This window comes from Haliaeetus albicilla, chromosome 8 (genome assembly GCF_947461875.1).
Source record: "Haliaeetus albicilla chromosome 8, bHalAlb1.1, whole genome shotgun sequence".
Classification (NCBI taxonomy): domain Eukaryota; kingdom Metazoa; phylum Chordata; class Aves; order Accipitriformes; family Accipitridae; genus Haliaeetus; species Haliaeetus albicilla.
Window position 1 is genome coordinate 6,630,743 of NC_091490.1, and position 21,513 is coordinate 6,652,255.

The 21,513-nt window shown below is 42.9% G+C and overlaps 1 protein-coding gene across 1 annotated transcript; it reads right to left on the bottom strand.

The window, feature by feature from the left end:
• Positions 1 to 6,938: 6,938 nt before the first annotated feature.
• On the bottom strand, positions 6,939 to 17,784 carry DMRTB1 (DMRT like family B with proline rich C-terminal 1). The gene is made up of 5 exons (XM_069788339.1): positions 17,497 to 17,784; positions 15,596 to 16,694; positions 13,660 to 13,892; positions 11,845 to 11,989; positions 6,939 to 8,625 (listed from the first exon to the last, which is right to left on the bottom strand). The coding sequence occupies exons 2-5, from the start codon at positions 16,119 to 16,121 to the stop codon at positions 8,522 to 8,524; spliced, it is 1,008 nt and encodes a 335-aa protein (XP_069644440.1). The 5' UTR covers positions 16,122 to 16,694; positions 17,497 to 17,784; the 3' UTR covers positions 6,939 to 8,521.
• Positions 17,785 to 21,513: the final 3,729 nt, after the last annotated feature.

Here is a 21,513-nt window from a genome sequence, read left to right on the forward strand (position 1 = left end):
CAACTACTATACCAGCCTGCTTCATGAATCATCCACTAAGAGCTAGCTTATTTAATGTCTACCTAAAAGCTGTATGATTTAAACACTGTAATAATCACTAATCAATTTGACAAGCTTGAGCTTAGAGGGGGAAAGCTAGAAACTTGGTATAAAAATATCTTTAACCAATCTTTTCCCTACAGTTACATGAAGAAGTTTATTTCTATATAAATATATGTAACTCTTGTGCAGACAGGTCCTCAAAAAAGGGGTCTTAAACTGAAGGTAACACAATATGGGTCAAACTGCACCAACCACCACTGAACATGCTCTAGAGAAAATGAATACCACTGACTGCCATACTGAAACAAATGGACAGTCCTCACAGCACATTATTCCCTTTCTTACAGTACTAGATCCTTTTAGTAGGCAGATTGAGAGTTGCCTGCCCTAAAAGGCAGGTGCCTTCCCGAGCTCCAGTCTATTCTGTGGCACCAAGAGCAGTGATTATCCCCTGAACTATCTATTGCATGAGACACACCACATTTCACCTGGATTTCTTCAACACACCCACCTGCATCTCTTCTAGAGAAATATGCTTACTTGTTTTAGACTTAAAGTAACAGAAAATTCACACCACCCTGTTGGTAATCTGTTCCACTGCTTAACTGTCTTCTTCTCAAGTTTCATTTTTTAACTTGGGAACTGGTATAAACAAACCAAATTAGTTTAGCCAGTAAGAAGCACTGTAAAGACGTAAATTGGTCTGAAAGAGTCAGACTTCATTTGACCTTGAACCTTCTTAGACTGAAGAAGTTCAACGAGAATATGCACAAGTCTCACAGGGCTAACATTAGGGCTAAATGTCCATTTTAGCTAAATTTAAGTCCAAGGAATCCAAAGCCAAAAATAACTGTGTTGAATTACTTTAAAAATAAAGATATTTTGGCTCAAGTCTTTCTCTTTCCTGTTTTTAAGCTACAGGTTTTTTTCTTTTAGACTTTTCAAATGGTAAAAGTATTCTGAAAGGAAGAATGTTTAAAATGGGTATCAACCATAAAGCTACATCAAGTACCGGTAACACATGTTACAGGCTTGATTTATACCACAAAAGGCAATGCCATACACGCCTTCCAAAACAGTTTTAAACTGTAGTTATTACTTAATATGTAAACAGTCAGATAGACACCTGGTAACATGAACTTGTCCTTTTCATGCTAGTAAGGACTTAGATACGGTAACTGACAAAAGTTACACACCTAAGTTAAAGTGCTATATAGAGATGTCCAATATGACTGACCTGCTAGCATGCACAAAGCTCCCTCAGCTTTTCCTGGCACGAGCAGATTTGTGTGTTTGATCTACCCCCACGTCTTGCTGTAGAAGAGCTGTGGCAAACTACCATCCTGCCACCATTACCCTCTCGGCACAAGTAAATGCTTTTCTGGAACTTTGTTAGAGGGCTAGCTCTTTGCTCTGTGCCAGTGAACACACACAAACGCAGCAGAAGATAACGTTTTTCATGGACCGGTTTCCCCTTTGCATTACTAAGGCTCTAGTAAGGCACATGCGTTACAAAGTGCAAATCAGCAGCCCAGCCCGACCCCGAAGTCGCCCTTTGCACTCTTCCCCCGCCCATGCGACACACTGAGGAATTTCGCATCAGGTGCGGCTACTGCAGCAGGAAAGCTGCAAGGGAACCGCGACCTCAAACCGCGTTTATCGCGTTTGATCTGTGGAGGTAAATGAACATCTCATTACGTCCAGGGCCGAGCCGGGGGACGCGACACTCACAGGAAGCCGAGGGAACCGACCGGGCTCATCACCCTGAGGCGCGCGGCCCCGCCCGCCAACCGCCTCACGACGCCAACCGCCGGGCCGCCTCAGCACCACCGCCGCCGCGCACGGCGCGGCGCAGCCGCAGAACCGCCCGCGCTGCCGCCGCTTGGCTGCTCCGCGCGCACGAGGCCGGGAGGCTGCGGCACGCGGACCCCCAGCGGCGGGACCCAACGGCTTCTGCCTCAGCACTCGGCGCCCGCTGCTCATTAGCGCCCGCTGCTCATTAGCGCCCGCTGCTCATTAGCGCCCGCTGCTCATTAGCGCCCGCTGCTCATTAGCGCCCGCTGCTCATTAGCGCCCGCTGCTCATTAGCGCCCGCTAATGAAGGGCCGGGCCAGCCCCGCCCGTCCCCCTTCCCTCCGCCGACCCCACCCGCTCCGCTTAACCCGTGACGGGGGTGGGGGGGTGTGAACGCGGGCCGCTGTGAGGGAGCGGGACCCCGGCGGGGAGAGGTGGTCTTCCCCCTCTCCCTCATAGCCCGGTGCCCCGCAAGCGCTCAGGGCAGGGTGAGGGGGTGCCCCGGGCTGAGGGGAGCCGGAGGTGGCGGGGAGGGCGGCCAGGGGCGTCCCAGCTGTGCTGCCGGGGCTCCCGGTCACCCTCTTCCCGCCGGCGGGAGCGGTGGGGCCGGGTTGTGCCGCTTGCTGTGGGAAGGGTGTAGCGACATCTCCGTTCTTTCACGGTCTGCGAAGTACAGGCTTGTTGAAGTGAACCCATAGCACCTTGCTCTTCAAAACCGAAGTGGTGGGGTATCTCCTGCTACGTGAACGCAACCATTGGGACTTTTCTGGATGCTGACGTGGGACAGGTGGCTTTCTCTTCCCCAAGTCAGTTCCAACCCTACAAGGAAACAGGAGTCCAGGTTCTGATTTTCCATCTCCCTCTACAGTACTCCCTTTGAGTATGCCAGGTGCTTTCCTTCTTTAGGTGAAAATTATCTTGTTATTTCTCTAATTTTTTCTAAAGTTTGTCTCTCTGATTCATTTGTATGGCATCATTGCACTCGCCATGAAAAATACTGTGAAGTGTTTTGAGGAAAAACAAAACACAGCTGCAGACTCAGTAAGGAAAGTCAACTAAGCAGGTGTGGCCTCTGCAGATCCTTCTACAAAGCTGGGCAGCTTTGGGGAATGGGATTACTAGCCTTGTGCATGCCTTCGGACAGATGGGCAGGAAGATGGCCAAAGTGCCTAGAGGTATTTAAAAACAAATTTGTAATCCCAGGACTGAGGAATATTGGGAAGTAAAGAACCATTTCACAATGTGAGGCAGTCCATGAGGAAGGGAATGTAAAAAATTAGCTATCTGCAGGTACATGAGACTTTTGAATCGCTTGAATGTAAGTGTATATTCACTGTTGGAAGAGCATAAGAAACAGTCGATTTGCACCTTGATCAAAAGAACACATTTCTTAATGGGAAACAGAGCCTGTCATGAAAAACTAGGAAGGTTCTCCCAGGGAACTATGCATATGACTGTTATTTAAACCACATTTTGTAAAAAGAAATGTTTTGTATTTTCTCTAGCTTATGTGGCCTGGACACTTTTGAGTAGATTGTACCAGTAAGACTATAAAACCCTGACAGTAATTAGTAAATGAAACCAGAAGTGCCTCCACTAAAGGCAGTTGCGTAAAATAAAAGTGAAAACAGTGTGAGATCACAACCCGCCCATCACTACATCCATAGGGGATCACCCTATGAAGTCAGTAGGAAGGTCAGCACTAACATTGACCAGCTGAGGACAATATCCAAAGAGCCAGTGGGAAGGGTGAGCAAGCAGAAATGAGAAAAATGTTACCCACTGTAAATAAAAGTATAAGCCTGCTGGCTTGGGTGCAGGCTTTTTCAGAAGTGTTCTCGCCTAGGCTCTTGTCCTGGTTTCGGCTGGGATAGAGTTAATTTTCTTTCTGGTAGCTGGTATAGTGTTATGTTTTGGGTTCAGTATGAGAATAATGTTGATAACGCACTGATGTTTTCAGTTGTTAAGTAGTGTTTAGACTAAGTCAAGGATTTTTCAGCTTCTCATGCCCAGCCAGCAAGAAGGCTGGAGGGGCACAAGAAGTTGGGAGGGGACACAGCCAGGGCAGCTGACCCAAACTGGCCAAAGGAGTATTCCATGCCATGTGATGTCATGCCCAGTATATAAATTGGGGGGAGTGGGGGTGGGAGGGATCGCTGCTCAGGAACTGACTGAGCATTGGTCAGCAAGTGGTCAGCAGTTGCATTGTGCATCACTTGTTTTGTATATTCCAATCCTTTTATTATTATTAGTTTCTTCCTTTCTGTTCTATTAAACTGTTCTTATCTCAACCCACAAGTTTTACTCCCCCCCTCCCCCCCCCGATTCTCTCCGCCAGCCCACTGGGGGAAGTGGGGGGAGTGAGTGAGTGGCTGCATGGTGCTCAGTTCCTGGCTGGGCTTAAACCACAACAGCTCTTCAAGCCTTACTCGTGTCTGATAAGACATACCTGTAAAGATACAGGTAAGTAAAATGCATAGGTGGGTGGATGGGCACATCACTGCCTGGTCATCTGTGGTGGATCTGGAGCTCTCTCAATGGCCTGGGCCTGGGCTACAATAAAACATGCAGTGACATTCTGATTTCAGGAATAGATTCCACAATTTCTTTACATTTGGATTTCTCCCTTACGTTCTGGCAAGCTAAGTAGAGACATAACTCTGTGACTAATGCTAATGTTGCAGTAGTAAAATATTGGGGAAAAAAATAGGAAAACCAGACCCACTTGCCCATAAGAATGATTTAATTAAAGTTTCCACTGTTCCAAAATAGGTATGTTTCACATCATAAAGAATTTTTCTGTCATGAAAATTATTTTTTTAAGGGGAGGGAGAATTTTGTTTGCAGCAAGCTGACTTTATTGGTAGGCAATTAAATGTTTCTTTGGATTGCTCTTCAAAATTAATTACTCATTAATGTGGAAAAAACAGCTATAGTCTTGCTGTGGCTTCAGAGGTTTCCAACTGGGTGCATCTAATTCCAAGCAGAAAAAGAAAAAAAAGACCTAGAAAGAGTATTATAATTACTGTCATACGAAAACCTGCTTCAGTCCAGATGTAGAAGCCGATACCACAGAAACGTTAACATCTAGCAGTTTGCTGCAGGGCAATGACAAATGAATCTTCCATATGTTTGCAGAATGGACATATTACGTGATCCTTCTAGAATCCCTTGGGTTTGTTTTCTTTTTTCCAAAGCTCCTTCAGAAAATGCAAATCTACAATAATCTGAGGTTTTGGACAGTGTCACAGACACCTCTGTATAAAACTTGGATCCTACACTTGCATACCTAACCAACATTGTCAACTCTGTACCCTCGCAAATAATTCCACTGAAAGTAATGAAATTAGTGGTGTGAGTAAACGTTAAAGAACTGGCTCCTCATTTCAGGTTTTCCCCTTCAGTGTACAAACAAAACTTGTTGCGCTGTGATGACCTAGGGGCTTGCAGTGAGGACAGAGGATTGACAGAAGTGTCAGGTGTTAGGAATCATATCTTCACATCTATTTAGCAAGGGAGTCAATCCTCAGAAATCAGAAAATAATGATGATGACAAATGCTATGTGCAGAACTCCTACTGCAGCCAGTAGCAGCTTGCATGCAGAAAGATTTCAGAAGTGGGTATCATAGCTAATTTTCCTTTTTCTCCCCAAATTTTATGAATTTGACCAAAGTCTATGTGGCTTCAGCCTTAATAAAAAACAATAAAATTCTGGGATGATTTAGGCTGGAACAACCTCTGAGTGACTTGTCTAATCCAAATCATTCCATTTCAATCCAAATTGATTTCATTATCCCTAAGTCATTTATTTAAATAAATGGAGTCAGAAGAGATCACAGAGTTTAATTATTGGAAACATTGGTTGGCACTAAGTTTGGAATTAAAATTATTCACTTTGAAGTCCTTAAGTGCACAGTATGACAATACCAGTTGTCAAGGAACATTTTTTCCTTGGTTAAAAAGGACAAGCTGAGCTTAAAATGAAAGAATGAAACCTTCAATTATCCACATAAGACAATTCTTCCTGTCAGCTGGAGAGTTATTCACTTTAATTCTCTTACCAAGTCATTTACTTTTCCATGCAGAGATAGGTGCAAGAACAGGGACAAAATTCCTAAAATATAAAAATCTGAAATGACACCAAACAAAGTTTGACTGATGATATGATTATGCATGTTAAACAGTATTGGCCTCACTATTGATGCTCTAGGAAAGCCGATTGGAACTGTTCAACTGTTAAGACTTTAGACTGGGGCAGATGCCTGTCATTTCCTTACAGAAGGCAATCAGGTTTGTCAGACATCGTTTTCCCCTGCCCCTGGTCACCTTGTCCTTCATGTGTATGGAAGTAGGAAGGTTTGGTAATGGTTTTGCATCTACTTTGCCACAGCTGACATGATGTTCTGAGTCATAATCCCCTCTCAACTTTCTCCTCTGAAGACTCCAGTCTATTTTTAGACTCCCTTTGTAAGGCAACTCCTCCATCTCCTTGTTCAGTTTAGTTGCCTTTCTCTGGCTCTTCTTTAAACTCAGTACGTCCCTCTGAGATGAACACTGCCCTGTGGCAATGCGGTGAGAGAGATCCTACTGGAGTGCCATACCATCATTCAAAAAGTAACCAAAATAAAGGCTTTTGTTCACACAACGATAGTTGAAAAAGATGGAGGAAAAGGAAAATGAGGAGTTTTGCTTGGCAATCTGGAAGCAGTCACTGGCACAGCAAAACAGAGAAAACAGTACTCTGTATGCAGTATATCTACAATGACTGTGCATTACAGTCAGTGAAATGGGCTGGAGTCCATCTTGCTTTGAGATTTAAGGAGTAATACAACACTGAATATGACTTTAGAAAAATATCTGGGAAGGAGACCATTCAGCTGTTCATCTTGTACATTATTATCTCCTTAAATCATTATATTATATATATAAAAAACAAGCCTCCATCCACAGAGGAACCTGCTTTGTGGGTGCTGCTGGTATTTCTATTTGTAGATTATTTTATTTTGAAAAGAGCTTTGCTCTATCCAGACACCTTAAAGAAGTATCCAGATTTTCCCAACCAGACAGCAGTTTTAAGAGCAGGTTTGAGACATTCCTAGGAGCAGAGATGGTTTTGTAAATCTAGTATATAACAAGTTGTACATCAGATTATTTTCTATAGATACATGTGTTTTTCAGTTTTTCCTCTTGGCAGTTCTAAGTTTGCCACTTTCATTCACTGTCCCCCAAAACCCTGTGTGCTGGAAAGCATTCCAGCAGATCATCTACTACATTAAAAAAAAAAATTCAGCTTAGTATAATTTCTTTACATCTTGCGTCGAGCAAAGAATTATTAGTACACGTAGCAGAAAAGAAGAATGTTTATTTTACTGTGCTCACCTCTACAGCAGCAGTCAAAAGCTGTAGAAGAAAAATGCTGAAGCCTAGATGTCTCTCCAGACCAGTTTGTTACACAGAGCTTTTCAGGGCAACACTTGACATTTGGCTAGAAAAATTACGCGTAGATACACAAGCCTCAAATCATCAAAACCATACCAACAATTTAATGTATCTTTTAATTATACAAAAGTCCCCCCGAAATTATTCAAACATTAATAACTGATCCACTTAATACAAAACCAATGCCTCTAGGCAAAACAGTACAGGAATGTACTTTTCATTTTTAATTAAACATTATCATTGAAAATTATACTATGTATGGATTTGACTAATTATTATGCTGAATGGTGTTTTGTCCTAGTTTCCTGGGCAATCCCTCCACACCTTTGATACGCCACAGTGCACTTCCAATACACATGTATAAAGCTGTCTACACGGGCCCTTTAGAAACAAATAGTACTGTTTAGTTTCAGCAGTACTGAGTTAAGCAACATTGAAATCATGTATAAACCATCAAGGACATTCAAACATTGAAATTATGTATAACCCATCAGCGCTATTCAAAATCCTGAAGACTGTGTGACATGAAGCGATTCCAAATCAGTCTGTCCCCAACCTGAACGAAAGGTGCCTTAAAGGCAGTTGACCCAGAAAACAATGCAGAGGCACTGGATTTCAGCCTGTATCAGACCTTTCTGCAAATTCCTCCCACACCCTTCTTGACAGGTGTACTGAGTACCTACTGTTCCCTTACCCTGCTGAATCCAGTGAATCATGTTCTTAGGCAGCCAAGTAAATCAGCAACCCAGACTGTCTTCCTATCCTTTCTCACTCAGTCTTCAGGGTCCACATCATTTAACTCTTCCATAATATTCAGAACGAGGTTTCCTTTACAGCAAATTGATATACAAACAACACATTTTTTACTATTGACATGAACATGAGAAGGCTACAGAATGTACGTGGCTCGGAGACCTCACTCTGAAGCCAGGGAGCCATCTAACCTCAGCAAAGGAAACAAATTCAGAGTCATAATCATTTGCTGCTTCCACCTGCTTAAGGGGGAAGGGATTGCCATGGCTCTGGAAAACCTCTTTTAGGAACAAGGGCTTTACAGTGCTAGCAAGGCAGAGCTGTGAGCCTGGTAGCTCTAACATGATCATAAAGTGAGACAGGGGACTAATCCCCTTCTTCTAGCTGTTGTGGCTGCTCAGTGACTAAGTGTCACTCTACCCTCATATTAACTAACACTCTCCTCAGTAATGAAAACAGCACTGCCTGCTACTCAGCTCTTCTCCAGCCCATCTACTGTTTAGAATCAGATTGGTCTCTACTTGTTTTTTCTGGGGAAGAAGATGGTTGGCCAGGTTCACGAACCATCCCTGAATCCTGACTGTCAGTTTCAGTAGCTGAAATAAAAATGAAGAATAGAAAAAGGTCAGAGTTCAACACAAACAAGCCCCAAACCCCAAACCCTGTATTTCAGTTTGCATTACACCTGGTATCAATCACATTTCCAGAGGTAAATTCTCAATGCAAAATTACTTTTGTCAATCCTGTTTATTTTACAACCCAGTTAATTCAAAGGTGCACGATATCAAGAGCTGCAGCTCTCTGAACTGAGATATTGCACTTCAGACAGCAGTTGATCGTTTCAGCCATGCTTGAAGAAATGTAGCAAGAGTGCTTCAAGATGGCAAGTGTTGAAGCTGCACTGGAGTAGAATTATGAGGCAGACTCTTGCCCACTTAACCATAGTGAACCTACGCCATGCCTTTTTAACACTCCTGTGAATTCTCAAAGGCCTTGACAAACTATATAATCCCCTCTTCAAATCCAACTAGGGATTTTTATTTTATAAAGTATTTACTTGCCAATTTGCATGAAAAGCGCTCTCATTTCCTCACAGGCAACTTTGTTTTTTGTTTGTTTTTCCTGTAGCTTGCTCTTTTAGAAAACCAACAATCTGCAATCAGGCTTTATCCTCAGATGCTGGACTGGCTGTTTTACTGGACGTACCTTGTGTTTTTGTCAAATCTCCATAATATTACTAGTCAATACTGCATGAAATTGTGTAACAACATGGCCTATAGTTCACATCACCGTTGTAAACCTAACTGGCCTCAGTCATTCAACTGCAGTCAACTATTGACTCAAATCTGGTAGAAGATTCTAGCCTTGAAAAATCTTTTTCAGACAGGACTTGGTTGTTTGGTTTTTTTTAATTTGCCTTCATCTCAGATTCCCTTTGGGGCAGAAGTCACAGACATTTCTTCTCACCAGCTGTCCCCTGCTAGAGTTTTCTATATCCATTTTCCTGCAACAGTTTTGCCAGAAAGCCCATTTCACCTCAATTCTGGAGGTCTCCCTGGAGGAAAGATGTTCCCAATTCTAACTGCAGGTTTGAGTCAGTTCCTTTCTTGAGAAAAAGGACATGATGCAATCCTAACACATCCCCATGCACTGAATGTTACAGCTTTTCTCTTTTTTTCAAGCATCTTGAATACAAGAATCAAAGAATTATTAGTTTCACTGTAGCTTCCCTCTACATCTGCATCTTCTACTGGCAGGCTATTTTGTGTATGACCTCATGCAGAAGTATCCCCCCTCACTGGGTCACAATTGCAAATTCCTACATATCCTGGAGCACAAATGCTATGTAGTGGAATTAATTTGTACTTTCTCCGTAGTGCTAAGAAAACTGGATTGTTCTCTGAGCAGCACAATCCATGATGCATTGTTTCCTATGGCTTTGTGCCTGGGTTGTGAATTCCCTAGTGCGTAGTAATGGCTGAGGTCATTAGATGGCATTTTGCTCTCTGGGGGGGTGCTCTCATGACCTCTCTTCTCTATCCAGTTGCCTGTTTTCATGATTGTTTGCCAGTACAACTTCACTCCACTAATACAGGACTGGTTTTCCTCTGTTCTCCTCACACAATACCACTACTTCTCTCCGTGTCCCCCATTTGTCTGCTACTCCCAGTTCCTTCCCATTCCCACACACTCCAACAGAATAGCTGCAGCTCCCTACATGTTCTCTGCCACTGCAGTATCCCCCAGATCTTCTGTCCCCCCAAATCACAAAACCCATTAATCCTCACATAGACTTTCTGGTTTGTCTGCCAGCTCTCATCCTCCTCTCTTCCCCTCAAACTCAGCTCATTATTTTACCTCCAGCACACGAGTTATCTTCTACATGCTGCATTAAAGTCCTAATGCCTTTGTCAGTATCTTAAAATAACTTCACCTTTCTATGATGTCTGTACACCCCTCACACTGCCATATTCTTCATATTCCCTTTGTCCACCATATCTCCTGCTTACTTTTCTTTGGCCTTCCAGCCAGACAAGTAGCAGGTATGCTCTGACTGCTCTGGAGATATGTGCTCATTGCGGGTTGACTGGCAGGCACTTGGTTGTTGGCCAAGGTACACACATGTCAGTCAGGAATTGAGTGCAAGCTGACAGCCAGCCAAACACCACGACATGGCTGCAAACAAACCATTTTGTGGGAGGCATCTGTTTCCCTTGCAGATCAATATTGTGTAGGCCTGTGATCACAACAGATATGTTTGGCTGAAAATAACTAATGGGTTGAAAAGTTATGAAAGGACTGACATTAACAGAAAATAAGACTGCATGAGCCTTATGTTGTTAAGAAACCAGGCCAAAAAAAACCCCAACTTATCTTTTGTCCCACGTACCCACCATCAACATCTTTTCAATTCAAATGAGATAATTATACTCCTCTATTTCTCCTCCCTCTTATACAAGAGATTTGATTTTTCACTGGGCAATTATTGTAATCTGTTTCATAAACAATCAGATTAACAATTTTTTATTCTCATGTTCAAGAAAAGAAATGAAGTTGTATTTATTTATCTGCATTTTCAAGAAGAATTTAAAATAAAACTGCCTATTCACTCATCCAGTGCTAACGGTTAATTCTCTGAGCAGCTCTACCCTCTTGTGGTCAAAGCTAGATGCAGCCAAATGAAAAACTTGCAAATATAATCACAAGTATGTCCACATGTAGGCACAGTACATGAAAGAGACCCAAAAGAGAGGGGCACAAAGACTTAACCTATGCCAGAAATTTTAAATCCTGTGAGATTCCGTAAAGCAACTTGTGATGTTGAAGATTCAGTCTTTCATTTACAGCAATTAAAATGTAGGATTTTCAGATGAGCAAGAAATTTCATGCTACATGTTAGTCCGCATTTTTTTTAACATTTTGTCTAAATTGCAACAAGAGCCAAATAATTTAAAAAATATGTCCTGCAAACTAGCTATTTAGAAAACTAGTTGCATTTTGAGAACATCAACAGATCATATTCTGGAATAGCTCCGAGTCCTGGGGCCTTCAATGTCTGCATGAGACTGAGGTGCTTGTCAGCTGGAAAGCACAAGCATGTCAGGCTGCTTCCCTTAAATCAGCCCTTCCCAGAGCTGTACAAGTTGGCAATTTGTCCTGGGACTTCAGGATCTCAGTCCTGACTCCATCACAGGGATCTGGGAACCCCTGTAAACTAGCTAGAATCAGGGTCTCTTGGGCTTTCCACCTCTGTGGTTAGATACTGAAACCGGGTTAAAACTGGATCTCCCAGGGCTCATGTCATACTTCCTTACCATGTGCTTCCTTGGTTGTTTCAGCCAACATGTTCAGTGAAAGGGGAGGTGGAATGTAATGAATCCCTGGCAGAAAACTTGGTGGGATGAACTGAGGCAGAGGAGTGTAGTATCCTTGATGGAAATCTCCACCTCCATCTGGAATCTGCAGAAACACATGAAGCAAAGCATCCTCCATCTAAAGACTCTCTCCAGGATACATCTGCAGTATCAAACAATTTCTGTTTCAATTTTTACAGGAATATTACGTTTTTTGTCCATTTTGTGGCCATATGCTGCCACATCTGGGCACATATTAGCACACGCAAAGCCTGTGCAGAGGGTAACATGCTGAAACTGAGAAGTAGCAGCTTCTCAGACCATGTTTCAGCTGAAACTGACCTTCTAAGTCCTCATCACCTGTTCTGGCATCTCATTAGAGCAGTTGGTTTAAACCAGGAGAAGCTTACCTTCACCACTGACCCAATGCACTTGCCACTGAACAAGTCTGGAAGCCTTCATGCCACAGAGAGGCAACCTAGGAAAATGCTCCTTGCCACTACCTCCCTGCTCGTTATGGATTCTCCCCTGAGCCCAGTGAGGTGAGTGGCTCTACCTACACTGAGGGGCTGGTATGCACCACAGGGTGCCCCACAGCCCTGGTCTTCTGTGATTACCAGACCTGTTGGAGCATGATAAAACTCATTCCATGTGCAAGGAGATATATTTCCGTCCCTCAGAAACACTAACATCAGAGAAATAGGAGATTTCTCTTGGATCTGGCCATGCACCCTGGTACAGATAGAACTTGTATGACATCTTTCCATCTGTTTCAGGACAGTTAAAAATTAAGTTCAAAACCACATGCAGTGATGGTCTAGACAAGGCATTTCTCAACCTGTGTATATCCAGCCCACCAGGATAATTTATCTGCACCTCAGACTGCTGCTAGCCACCCTCTTTCTCAATAACCCCTAAAATGCGACAGGGTATTTTTATGAAAGCATAATAAATCTAGTAGTCTTGAGGCAGATCACTCTACCTTAACATGAACTGATGAATTGTACTCAATGCAGACAGAATGGCGCATGGCAGGTGGGAATCTGATCAAGTTCCCAACTGTGGTACAAAAACTGGACACCACCACTTTAAACCAACATGACCGACAGCACAGAAAGGAACTGGAAGTGCCACCACACACCATTACAACTGACAGGCAATTTAGCATCTTGTTTCTTACCATGTCTGTGTGGTTTGAAGGGGTGGGCCCTACGATGCTAAACATTATTTTTCATCTGAAACTTCTGTTAACCACAACAATTTTCCACTGTTTTTGAGAAACCAAATGTCTCAAACCAGAAATATCCAACCATGCTGATTCACTTCCTCATGGAAGCTGATTTTATCTTGTTCTCTGCAGCTGCAGTGCCTTGGTCAAGCCCTGACACTCTCCCTCCCCATTAGATCTGACCTGCATGGAAGAAGAGGAACCTCCCAATGTGCATTCTGTGCCATCTACGCTGGTACAACACGACCATATTAAGTGTCCAGCTGTTGTCATTCCAAGAGGCTGTTGCAGATGTTAGCAGGATGTATAAGCCTCAAAACACTTCACAAAATCTGGCCCCTTGCAAGTGCATGGGTTTGCTCTTCTGGGTTCAGGTCAGACTATTAACATCACCATTTGCTAATGTTTTATTCAGTAAAATATATCAAAATGTTGTGCTGAAGTAACTGATAAGCAGGATAACTTTGCATGGGTACCTTAACAGGAAGAAGACAGCTAAAAGTAAGGACAGCAGTATTTCCACAGGTAATTAAAAGACTGCTACTTACTGACACAGAAGCTGAATTCCCTGGCCCATAGTTGCTAGGAATGTGTCGGAAACCTCTCTGAAGTGATATCCCTGGAGGTGATGGTGCTCCCTTACAGCTTGACTCATTTAGGGGAAATCCCATGGGAAATGGGTGGTAAGGATATATCCCAGAACACCCAGGGTACACTTTCGGAGGTTCTCTCTCCAGGTATTCTGGATTGACCATATATTCTGGAGGAAAAGCAGGGTGAGCTAGGAAACAATGAGAAAAGAACAAATAAAAAGTATGCATGTAATTCTACGGAGTTCAGTAGAAGTAGCTGCAGGACCAAATTCCACTCTCAGGCAGGAGAAACTGGCCCTTTGGTTTTATGCTTAGCTCCTTATGAATCTATTTTGTGATTTTTTAGGGAAATAAGGAAAGGTGCAGCAGATGATATTGTAATGCAGAATGATCTGCGTTCTTTTCTGCCTTGTGCATTGTGAAGCTAGTCCTTAGTAAAGCACTGGCTGCAGAATCTTACTCTTTCTGTACACCAGCAACAGCAAAATGACCTACCTTAAGACGTTTAACTCTAGCAGAACTTAAAACAAAAATTTACAGAAATAATAGAGTTCTAACTTTAGTCCTATCTGTAACTTCTTAAGTTAATTTACAGGCAAAGGCTCAGTTTTAGGGACATACACAGGCAATTTCAGATGCAGGAATCAGTTACTTCCTTTGTCTTTTATCTTGCATCTGGAATCTTATATGGCCTCTCTGAAGTCTTAAAAAAAGAGTGGTTGTCTGAATACAAATAGGGTCTTTCTTGTCTGCACATCCTCCCGTTAGTAGAGAAGTGGAAGAATTTGCTTCTAGAGTAGGCCGACTTCTGGAGTACTAGAATTATACTATTTGTCCCTAACCTTTTTTTAAATTGGTCAGCAGATTAAAGATGCTATTAAGGGAAAGACTGACAAGCACATGTACAGCTAGCATCATCCATAAACATCATCTTCTTATGAAACAAAGCTAAAAAGGGGGGGATCAGTTATTGACAGATTAGGTGGGAACTAGAGATGTCTGAAATGCATCTTTCCTCTGGGTTTCTCAGAACAGCGTTTTGTCTTGCAGGCTGCCAACTCTCCAGAGGTTCAGACTAATGACTACTGCAGTCAGTAGGGATTTCTGTAAAATTACTATAGTAAATAATGATAGTATGAAGTTACTGTAATAAATAGTAATAAACTAGACAAGTCACATGAAAGACTCTATTAAAGGAAGCAATTTAAGAGGTGACAGACCATACAACCATTCCACCTGCAAAATCTATGCTCTGCTCTTAAATACCAAATGCACTTTTACACCAAGTGATCCCAGCCAAGTTCAATCTTTGCTACAGGAATTAAGGCCAAAAAGTCTCTTTCTTTTACAGTGCTATCATAAAATGCTTGCTTCAGGCAACTGCAGCAGTAACTTCCCCATTTACCTGCCATCGCTGAGTTTTTTAGCACATTTGTTGCTGGAGGCTTGTGCCTGTGAATTTATAAACAGTGACACAGCACTCAGAGAAACATGCATGATCACCCACAGTGGACAGTGGATCACAGTTTGGTTTCTCTCCCTGACCAATCTCCCTCTCAGAGAGAAGCCACTTGCTTAAGCTTCAACTTTGCAATGAGTGGCGAGGCTGAGCACATTGCTCCTGCCGCTGCAGAGCCACGTGACCCGCTTGGCAGACCGTGCAAAAGGGAAAATACACGCAGGGTTGCACACTCAATATGCAAGCTGAGTACGTGCGTCCACTGAGGAAGGAAAGAGGGAGAGACAGCGGGAATGGCTCTCTGGGAAGCTGGAGCCTGAGGAATCAGCAGGTGCAACTGCCCATGCGGCACGTGTTTCATGGGGGGAAGAGGATGAAGGCAGAAGGAAAGATGGCGGGACAGGGGAAGAGGCTTTGGGGACAGGCCCTTACCGTAGTCCCAGAAGGGTGGGCCGCTGGGAGGCAGCGGTGGTGCCCTGCATGCCGTGCCTTTGCTGCTGCTACTGGCGGGCTGGGCGCCCTTCATCCCCTCATGGCCGCTCTGCTCGGGGGCACTGGCCGCCCCTGTGGCCACCCCAGAGCCTTCGCCTGGGGGAGCGGGCCCTGCGGCTGCCCCAGCCAGAGTGTCGGGCACCTGCTGCCTCAGGGCCTTCTGGGCCGCCATGATCTTCTGGCGCTCAGTGATGAGGGCACACTTGTCGCACAGGCAGAGCTTCCAGCGGCAGTGGCCAGCGTGGCCCTTCACCGGCACCACAAAGCCATGGTTACGGCAGCGGGAGCACTTGGGTGTCCGTAGCGTCGCCTTCGCCGCCGTGGCCTCCTCAGCCTCCATGGCACACCAGTCCCGGCTAACCACCCCGGGGCGCGCCTGGGCTGCCTCCTCAGGGCTCTTATACCGGGCATGGCCACTGCTGCCCCGGCATGTAGCAACCTGGGCAGGCGGGGCAGGAGAGCCCATGGCGGCGGGTGGGGAGTGCCCTGCTCTGGGGAGCCTGTGGCACAGGAGCCGCCTTGGCCCCGCAGGCCTCCCCTCCCTCAGCCAGCCATGGCTGTACCTGCCCAGCTCCCCCTGGTGCAGGCTGGAGCCAGACCTCAGCCATGGGGGGCTGGAGGAGGAGGGAGAGAGGGGACTGCGTCTGCAAGAGCAGGGGGGAACATGCTGCACCTTTTAGTGCATTTCCCGGTGCTGGAGCATGCAGAGATGGGGAGTTTTGGACAGGTAGGGTGTGCATGGGAGAGAAATGCAGTGTCCCTTTCGGTACTGCCTTAAGCGATAGTTTTTCCTTTTGGCACTTTAATATCCGCACTGACTTTCTTACCTCTTGTGCATTTGCTTTTAATATGCACAGAATTTCAGTTCTGTTTTGTTTCCAATTTGCAGCGTGCTTCTCTTGATCAGGAGGAGTGCCTGCCTCAGCAGAAAAAAAACAAACTTTCATCATTCTGTTTTTCAAACCAAGGTACTAAGATGAAGGCAGAAAGCGTATGTCATTCGAAAGACCTGTCTCCTTTTCTCGGAATTCCTTTTTCTCTGGAAACAAAGACAGACTTACAGTTAGAAATACAGGAATGCTCCAGTTCCAGTATTGCTTAGAAAGCACTTGTTATTTGTTACTGCTGGTAGCTACAAAACCATGGTTTACACAGTAGCCCACTCCCAGGAGAAAACTCTCTACTTTGCAATGTAAGGCACGACGCTGCTGATTTTTCTCACATATGCAATAGCTAATTCTGTTTTAAAATCCTGAGATGCCAATAGCTTCTTCTACATTAAAGAGAATACCATAAAAATAAACTCCCAAGTAGGTGTCAAGTTTTTTACCAATTAGTTTCAAGAGAACCAGGTAACATCTAGCTGCTGCTCTGAAACAATTCTAATACGCAACAGAGCATGTTTCGCAGCAGCCTTGCAGAAGCCCTTCCCTTGGAGCAAACCTTCCTGCAAGACTTGGGTGCACCCCTCAACATCTGGGCGGGTGAGGCCCCAGCACAGCAGGGCCTTTAAGAGATTTGGCAACAGTCTGGTTTGCCTTAGCAGTGAGCAGCCAGCCCCTGTGCTCTGCAAGCCCCCCAAGGCTCAGCGCAGATTCAGGCTTCTCACTTTGCAAAAGACCCAGTAGGACGTTGCATTTGGGTCTTGCAGGTTTCCAGTAGGATTTCATCTCCTGGGGAGAAGTTTTTATAAGTGCAATACCAGCACACAAGCCCAGACTTACTCTCAAAAGCAATTCAGACCCAAATCCTCAAATGCACACAATCCCTAGACCACCCAGCACAGCAGCAATCCCAGCCTGCAGATTTTGCTACCCAGTTGCAGACTGAGTCTTTGGTACCTGCTTTTTGTGAGGGGCAATCAGCCATGCCTTTGTACCCATGCATTCAGTGATCCTGTGCAGGAGCAATTCCGAATCTGCCTGGACACACAGCAGGCCACATAGTAGAGACCACCTTAGTGCTCTGTAGAAACTGGGTGCTGGATTGCATGCACAGCTGCTCCTTTTGTGAGTGGGAGGCAACAAAACACACATGTGAATGTAATCAGCTCCCTGTCATCAGTTGCAGACCATTTTCCTCAGAAGACTTCTAAAGCGCTGCCTAGAAGGCCAACTTCATGTGCATGGGCATGTAGGTATTGTGGCTAAGTATCTTTGAAAATTTGGCCTGAAAATGTTACCATTTCTTCCTAGTTCAGAAAGGAACATCAGTTGTCTGATGTCTTCAATAGAAGTTACTCTTTTAACAGTTGTCTGATGTCTTCAACAGAAGTTACTCTTTAAATGCAGTCCTGCTCACTTGTGCCGGGGCCTTGATGTTCCTGTAATCATTCTAAACATTGACTCTGTATTAAATACAGACAGATAATATATTCCTAATTTTATGTTCCATATTTTTGCTGTACGTTGATGATGTGCATTTAGCTGTAGAATGAAAGAGAATGGATGACACATTTTAAAAATCTGTAATTCTATCTTTCCATAGATACACAATCGGAGTTCATTTGGATACTTAAGCAGTGGAGGAGAAAGGTAGGCTATGTACATTTTCCCCAGTAATTTTCTATTCTGAGTCACATAATGCTATTATTCGAGACATTTACTCAAACATACTTAAATTTATCTCTCTCGAAAAAGGTATACCAGCCATGGGCTGTAACTGTTTCTCCATTAATAAACCATGACTTTCAAAGTCATGTGGATTTTTCTTTTGAACAAATTTCAACTAAGCATTCAGGACTTATTATACTCTCCATATAGTTTGTTTCAAACATAACTAGACTTGCTTTTAGAGAAAAGTGAACATTTTACTTTGCTTGTGAGGTAAATATTTATTTCTGCAGACAGTTCAAAGAATTCTGCTATTCCAATCCAATTATGTGTTTATATATACATTTGCGTTAGCTTATCACACACTGTTAGCAAGCCCATCACACAGAGAAGACAGAGCAATTTCAAAATAAATTTTTGGAATGAGATGTAGATTTGTATGTGGATGCAGTTTCACGTCTATTACCATTTTCTCCTTTATTCAGAATTGAAAGAAAATGAGGGATAGTAAAGACTCTTTTCTCTAAAACTTACTCAGTTTACTCTAGCATTTTATGTAACATATGGTGGGATTGTAACATAAACTGTGTACAGAGTTCTGTATTAAAATAGCATTTATAAGAATTATTATCTTGCCAAAATGAAAGGAAAGCAACCTGCTGATTTTATGTTATTGAAATCAATAGCAATAATGTCTCTACTTCTTTCCAACTTCTGAATCATATAAAGTGTGTGGTTTTGGTACGCAGTTTGCTTTGTACGTGAAACAGTGAAGAAAAACAGTGATTTAGCTAAAAGGGAACAAATTAAAAGACTGTCTGCCTTTAAACTGAATAGTAGAAAATTGGGGTTTGGTTTTTTTCCTCCTTCTCAGACTTCCCAGCTAACATTTTATGCAGTAAATGTTTTTTTGGCAAGGAAATTTTTCTGCTTAGATCTGACATTTCACAGAGCAATAGCAACATAATCGAGAAGTTTGTTCAGTCTGAGATCGCCGTTAACAAATATTTGCAAACTTTGTTCAAAATATATGTTTTCTTATGCATAACAATCAATAATATCTTTTGAATTTTTAAGACATCGCATATGAAGATAAAATCTTCTCTTCAAAAATTATCTTAGTCGTTTGGAAGCGTCCATTGTGTACTGCCATAAGTCATTATATAAAAATTGACATAGTGATAGTATTATCAGCTCTTCTACATTATAACTAATTAGTCCCATGTTTATGGCTATCAGTTATGGTATAATCAATGTGCAGATGTTTACGTGCACAGGCAGAACTGCCCAAGGAGGACTAGCCAGGCTTCAGATGCTCCCCACCACTCCACACCCAGCCCCCTTCTTAACAAATACCTTGACTCCACCTGTGGATTGGTAACTGATCTCCTGGCTTCACTCACTTTCAGGTTTACAGAGAGATGACAGTGGCTTCCTGCACTGGCTGATGAACTTTCAGGTTAATTTCCAATCCCTTACTGATCCCTTACTCAAATCAGATCTGGCCCATAGGCTGGCAAGAAATCTTCTCTAAACTGCCAAGGAACATCAGTACTCCCTTCCCTGTCTTGTTGCTGGGAAGAAGCCGTTTTCACCTCCTTACATGTCCCTGGTGTATTCGTTCATTAAAATACAACTTGGTTATCTCCACGCTGTTCTGCAGTCACGCATGTCTCTTCTGTCCATCCACATGGCTAGAAGACCAGGCTTCCTTCTCCTCCTGTCTAGATTAGGATACTGCAGTATCCTTTCCTCTGAACTCCACAGATGCAGTCTTTTCCCACTTTTACACACTCAGAAGCCTTCAGCAAGGATTGTTCTGGATTATGTCATGCATCCCTTTGCCTTCCTCCCATTTCTCTTTTGCATTAGTTACATCCTGCTTCTCTTCCCTTTCACAAGGGAAGAAAAATCCCTTTTGCATTTTATCCCCGTCATACCTATCAGCTCAAGTTCAGTCTCAAGATATGGACCTTCACCTGGGCCAGAATACCATTTTACTAACTAGCATCAATCACACCCCTTCGTGCTTTCTTCTGTAGTCATCCTCATATTTAGAAGCTCCTTATAAAAAACATCAAAGCCTTTGAAACATCCTCTGACCTGCATTACAAAATCTCCCTTTCACCATTGAGCTAACACTAGTGCATATCCATCAATGATATCTGTCACGGAATTGCAAGGTTCGGCTATCTGCTGACATGCTTATGAGGTTGTCTGATCCTGCCCAAAGCAAGCCTACATGACAGTGAATAATGTTCTTTGAGTCACTTCTGTAGACTTTATTTTCCGCCTTTCTAATCACTGTGAAATTGTATTGTAGTAAACAATTTTTTAAAATGTGAGGAAAAGTGCAATATAGAAACAGTTCAATATGATTAGAACACATCTACCTTAAGATTTGAAATGGCTAAAATATGTTTGGGTTACACCATTTTTTAAACCTGGTCCCAGTTAAGTTGTTTAAATTGATACAAACAGACTCACCTTTTCGGTTCTCTTTCAGTGTCAATTCCTTTACTTTAAAATGTTGTCTACAGTAATTCAAACAGGAATTCCACTGGGGTGGATTTTTTTGTTGTTGTGACACAAGTTTTAAATGGAGCACAGTTAGATGTTGATTTTCATCTGCTGTATCAAAAAGGTGAAACTCTATGCTATGATTAGAGAAAATTGGATGGAGTTCATACATAAGTTTAAAATCTTAAAAATTTATAGAAGTTATATAAAGCACTTCTGGTTTCTTTAACAAACACAAGTAAAATAAAGCTTGAGTACTTAAAATTGTGGATCTTTTTAATATTAAACAGGAAAACTTAGTTCTTAAATATTAACAACAGAGACTTTATTAGTATGACTGGTGTTCGTTTATTGTAACAAGATCTTTATTTAAGAGAAAAGCAATAGTGATTAAACTGGAAAGTCTGTGATCTGCCTATTTCATGAGTACCAGAAGGGCAGGGTGGACCAGGAGAGAAATCAACCCCGGTGAGGAAACAAAACACATAACAGTTCTTATTCTGCATTAATATATCTCCCATGTAAGCAGGAAATAAAATGTATTAAGGAGAAAAGAATGTGACAGGCATAAATACACACACGCAGATCCTTTACCCAAATAAGTGACGGAGTATTTAAAAATTGCTATCTAGAAAAAAATAGATCTATACTAAAAACCTTCTGTGGAAGATGTTCAGTTAGTCTGCAATAAATAAGGATCACTGTATCATCAAAGTCTGATTGTTTCCTTATATTCCTCTGTCTAAGAAACATAATAATTATCCCTTCAGAGGAAATCTTTTGTTT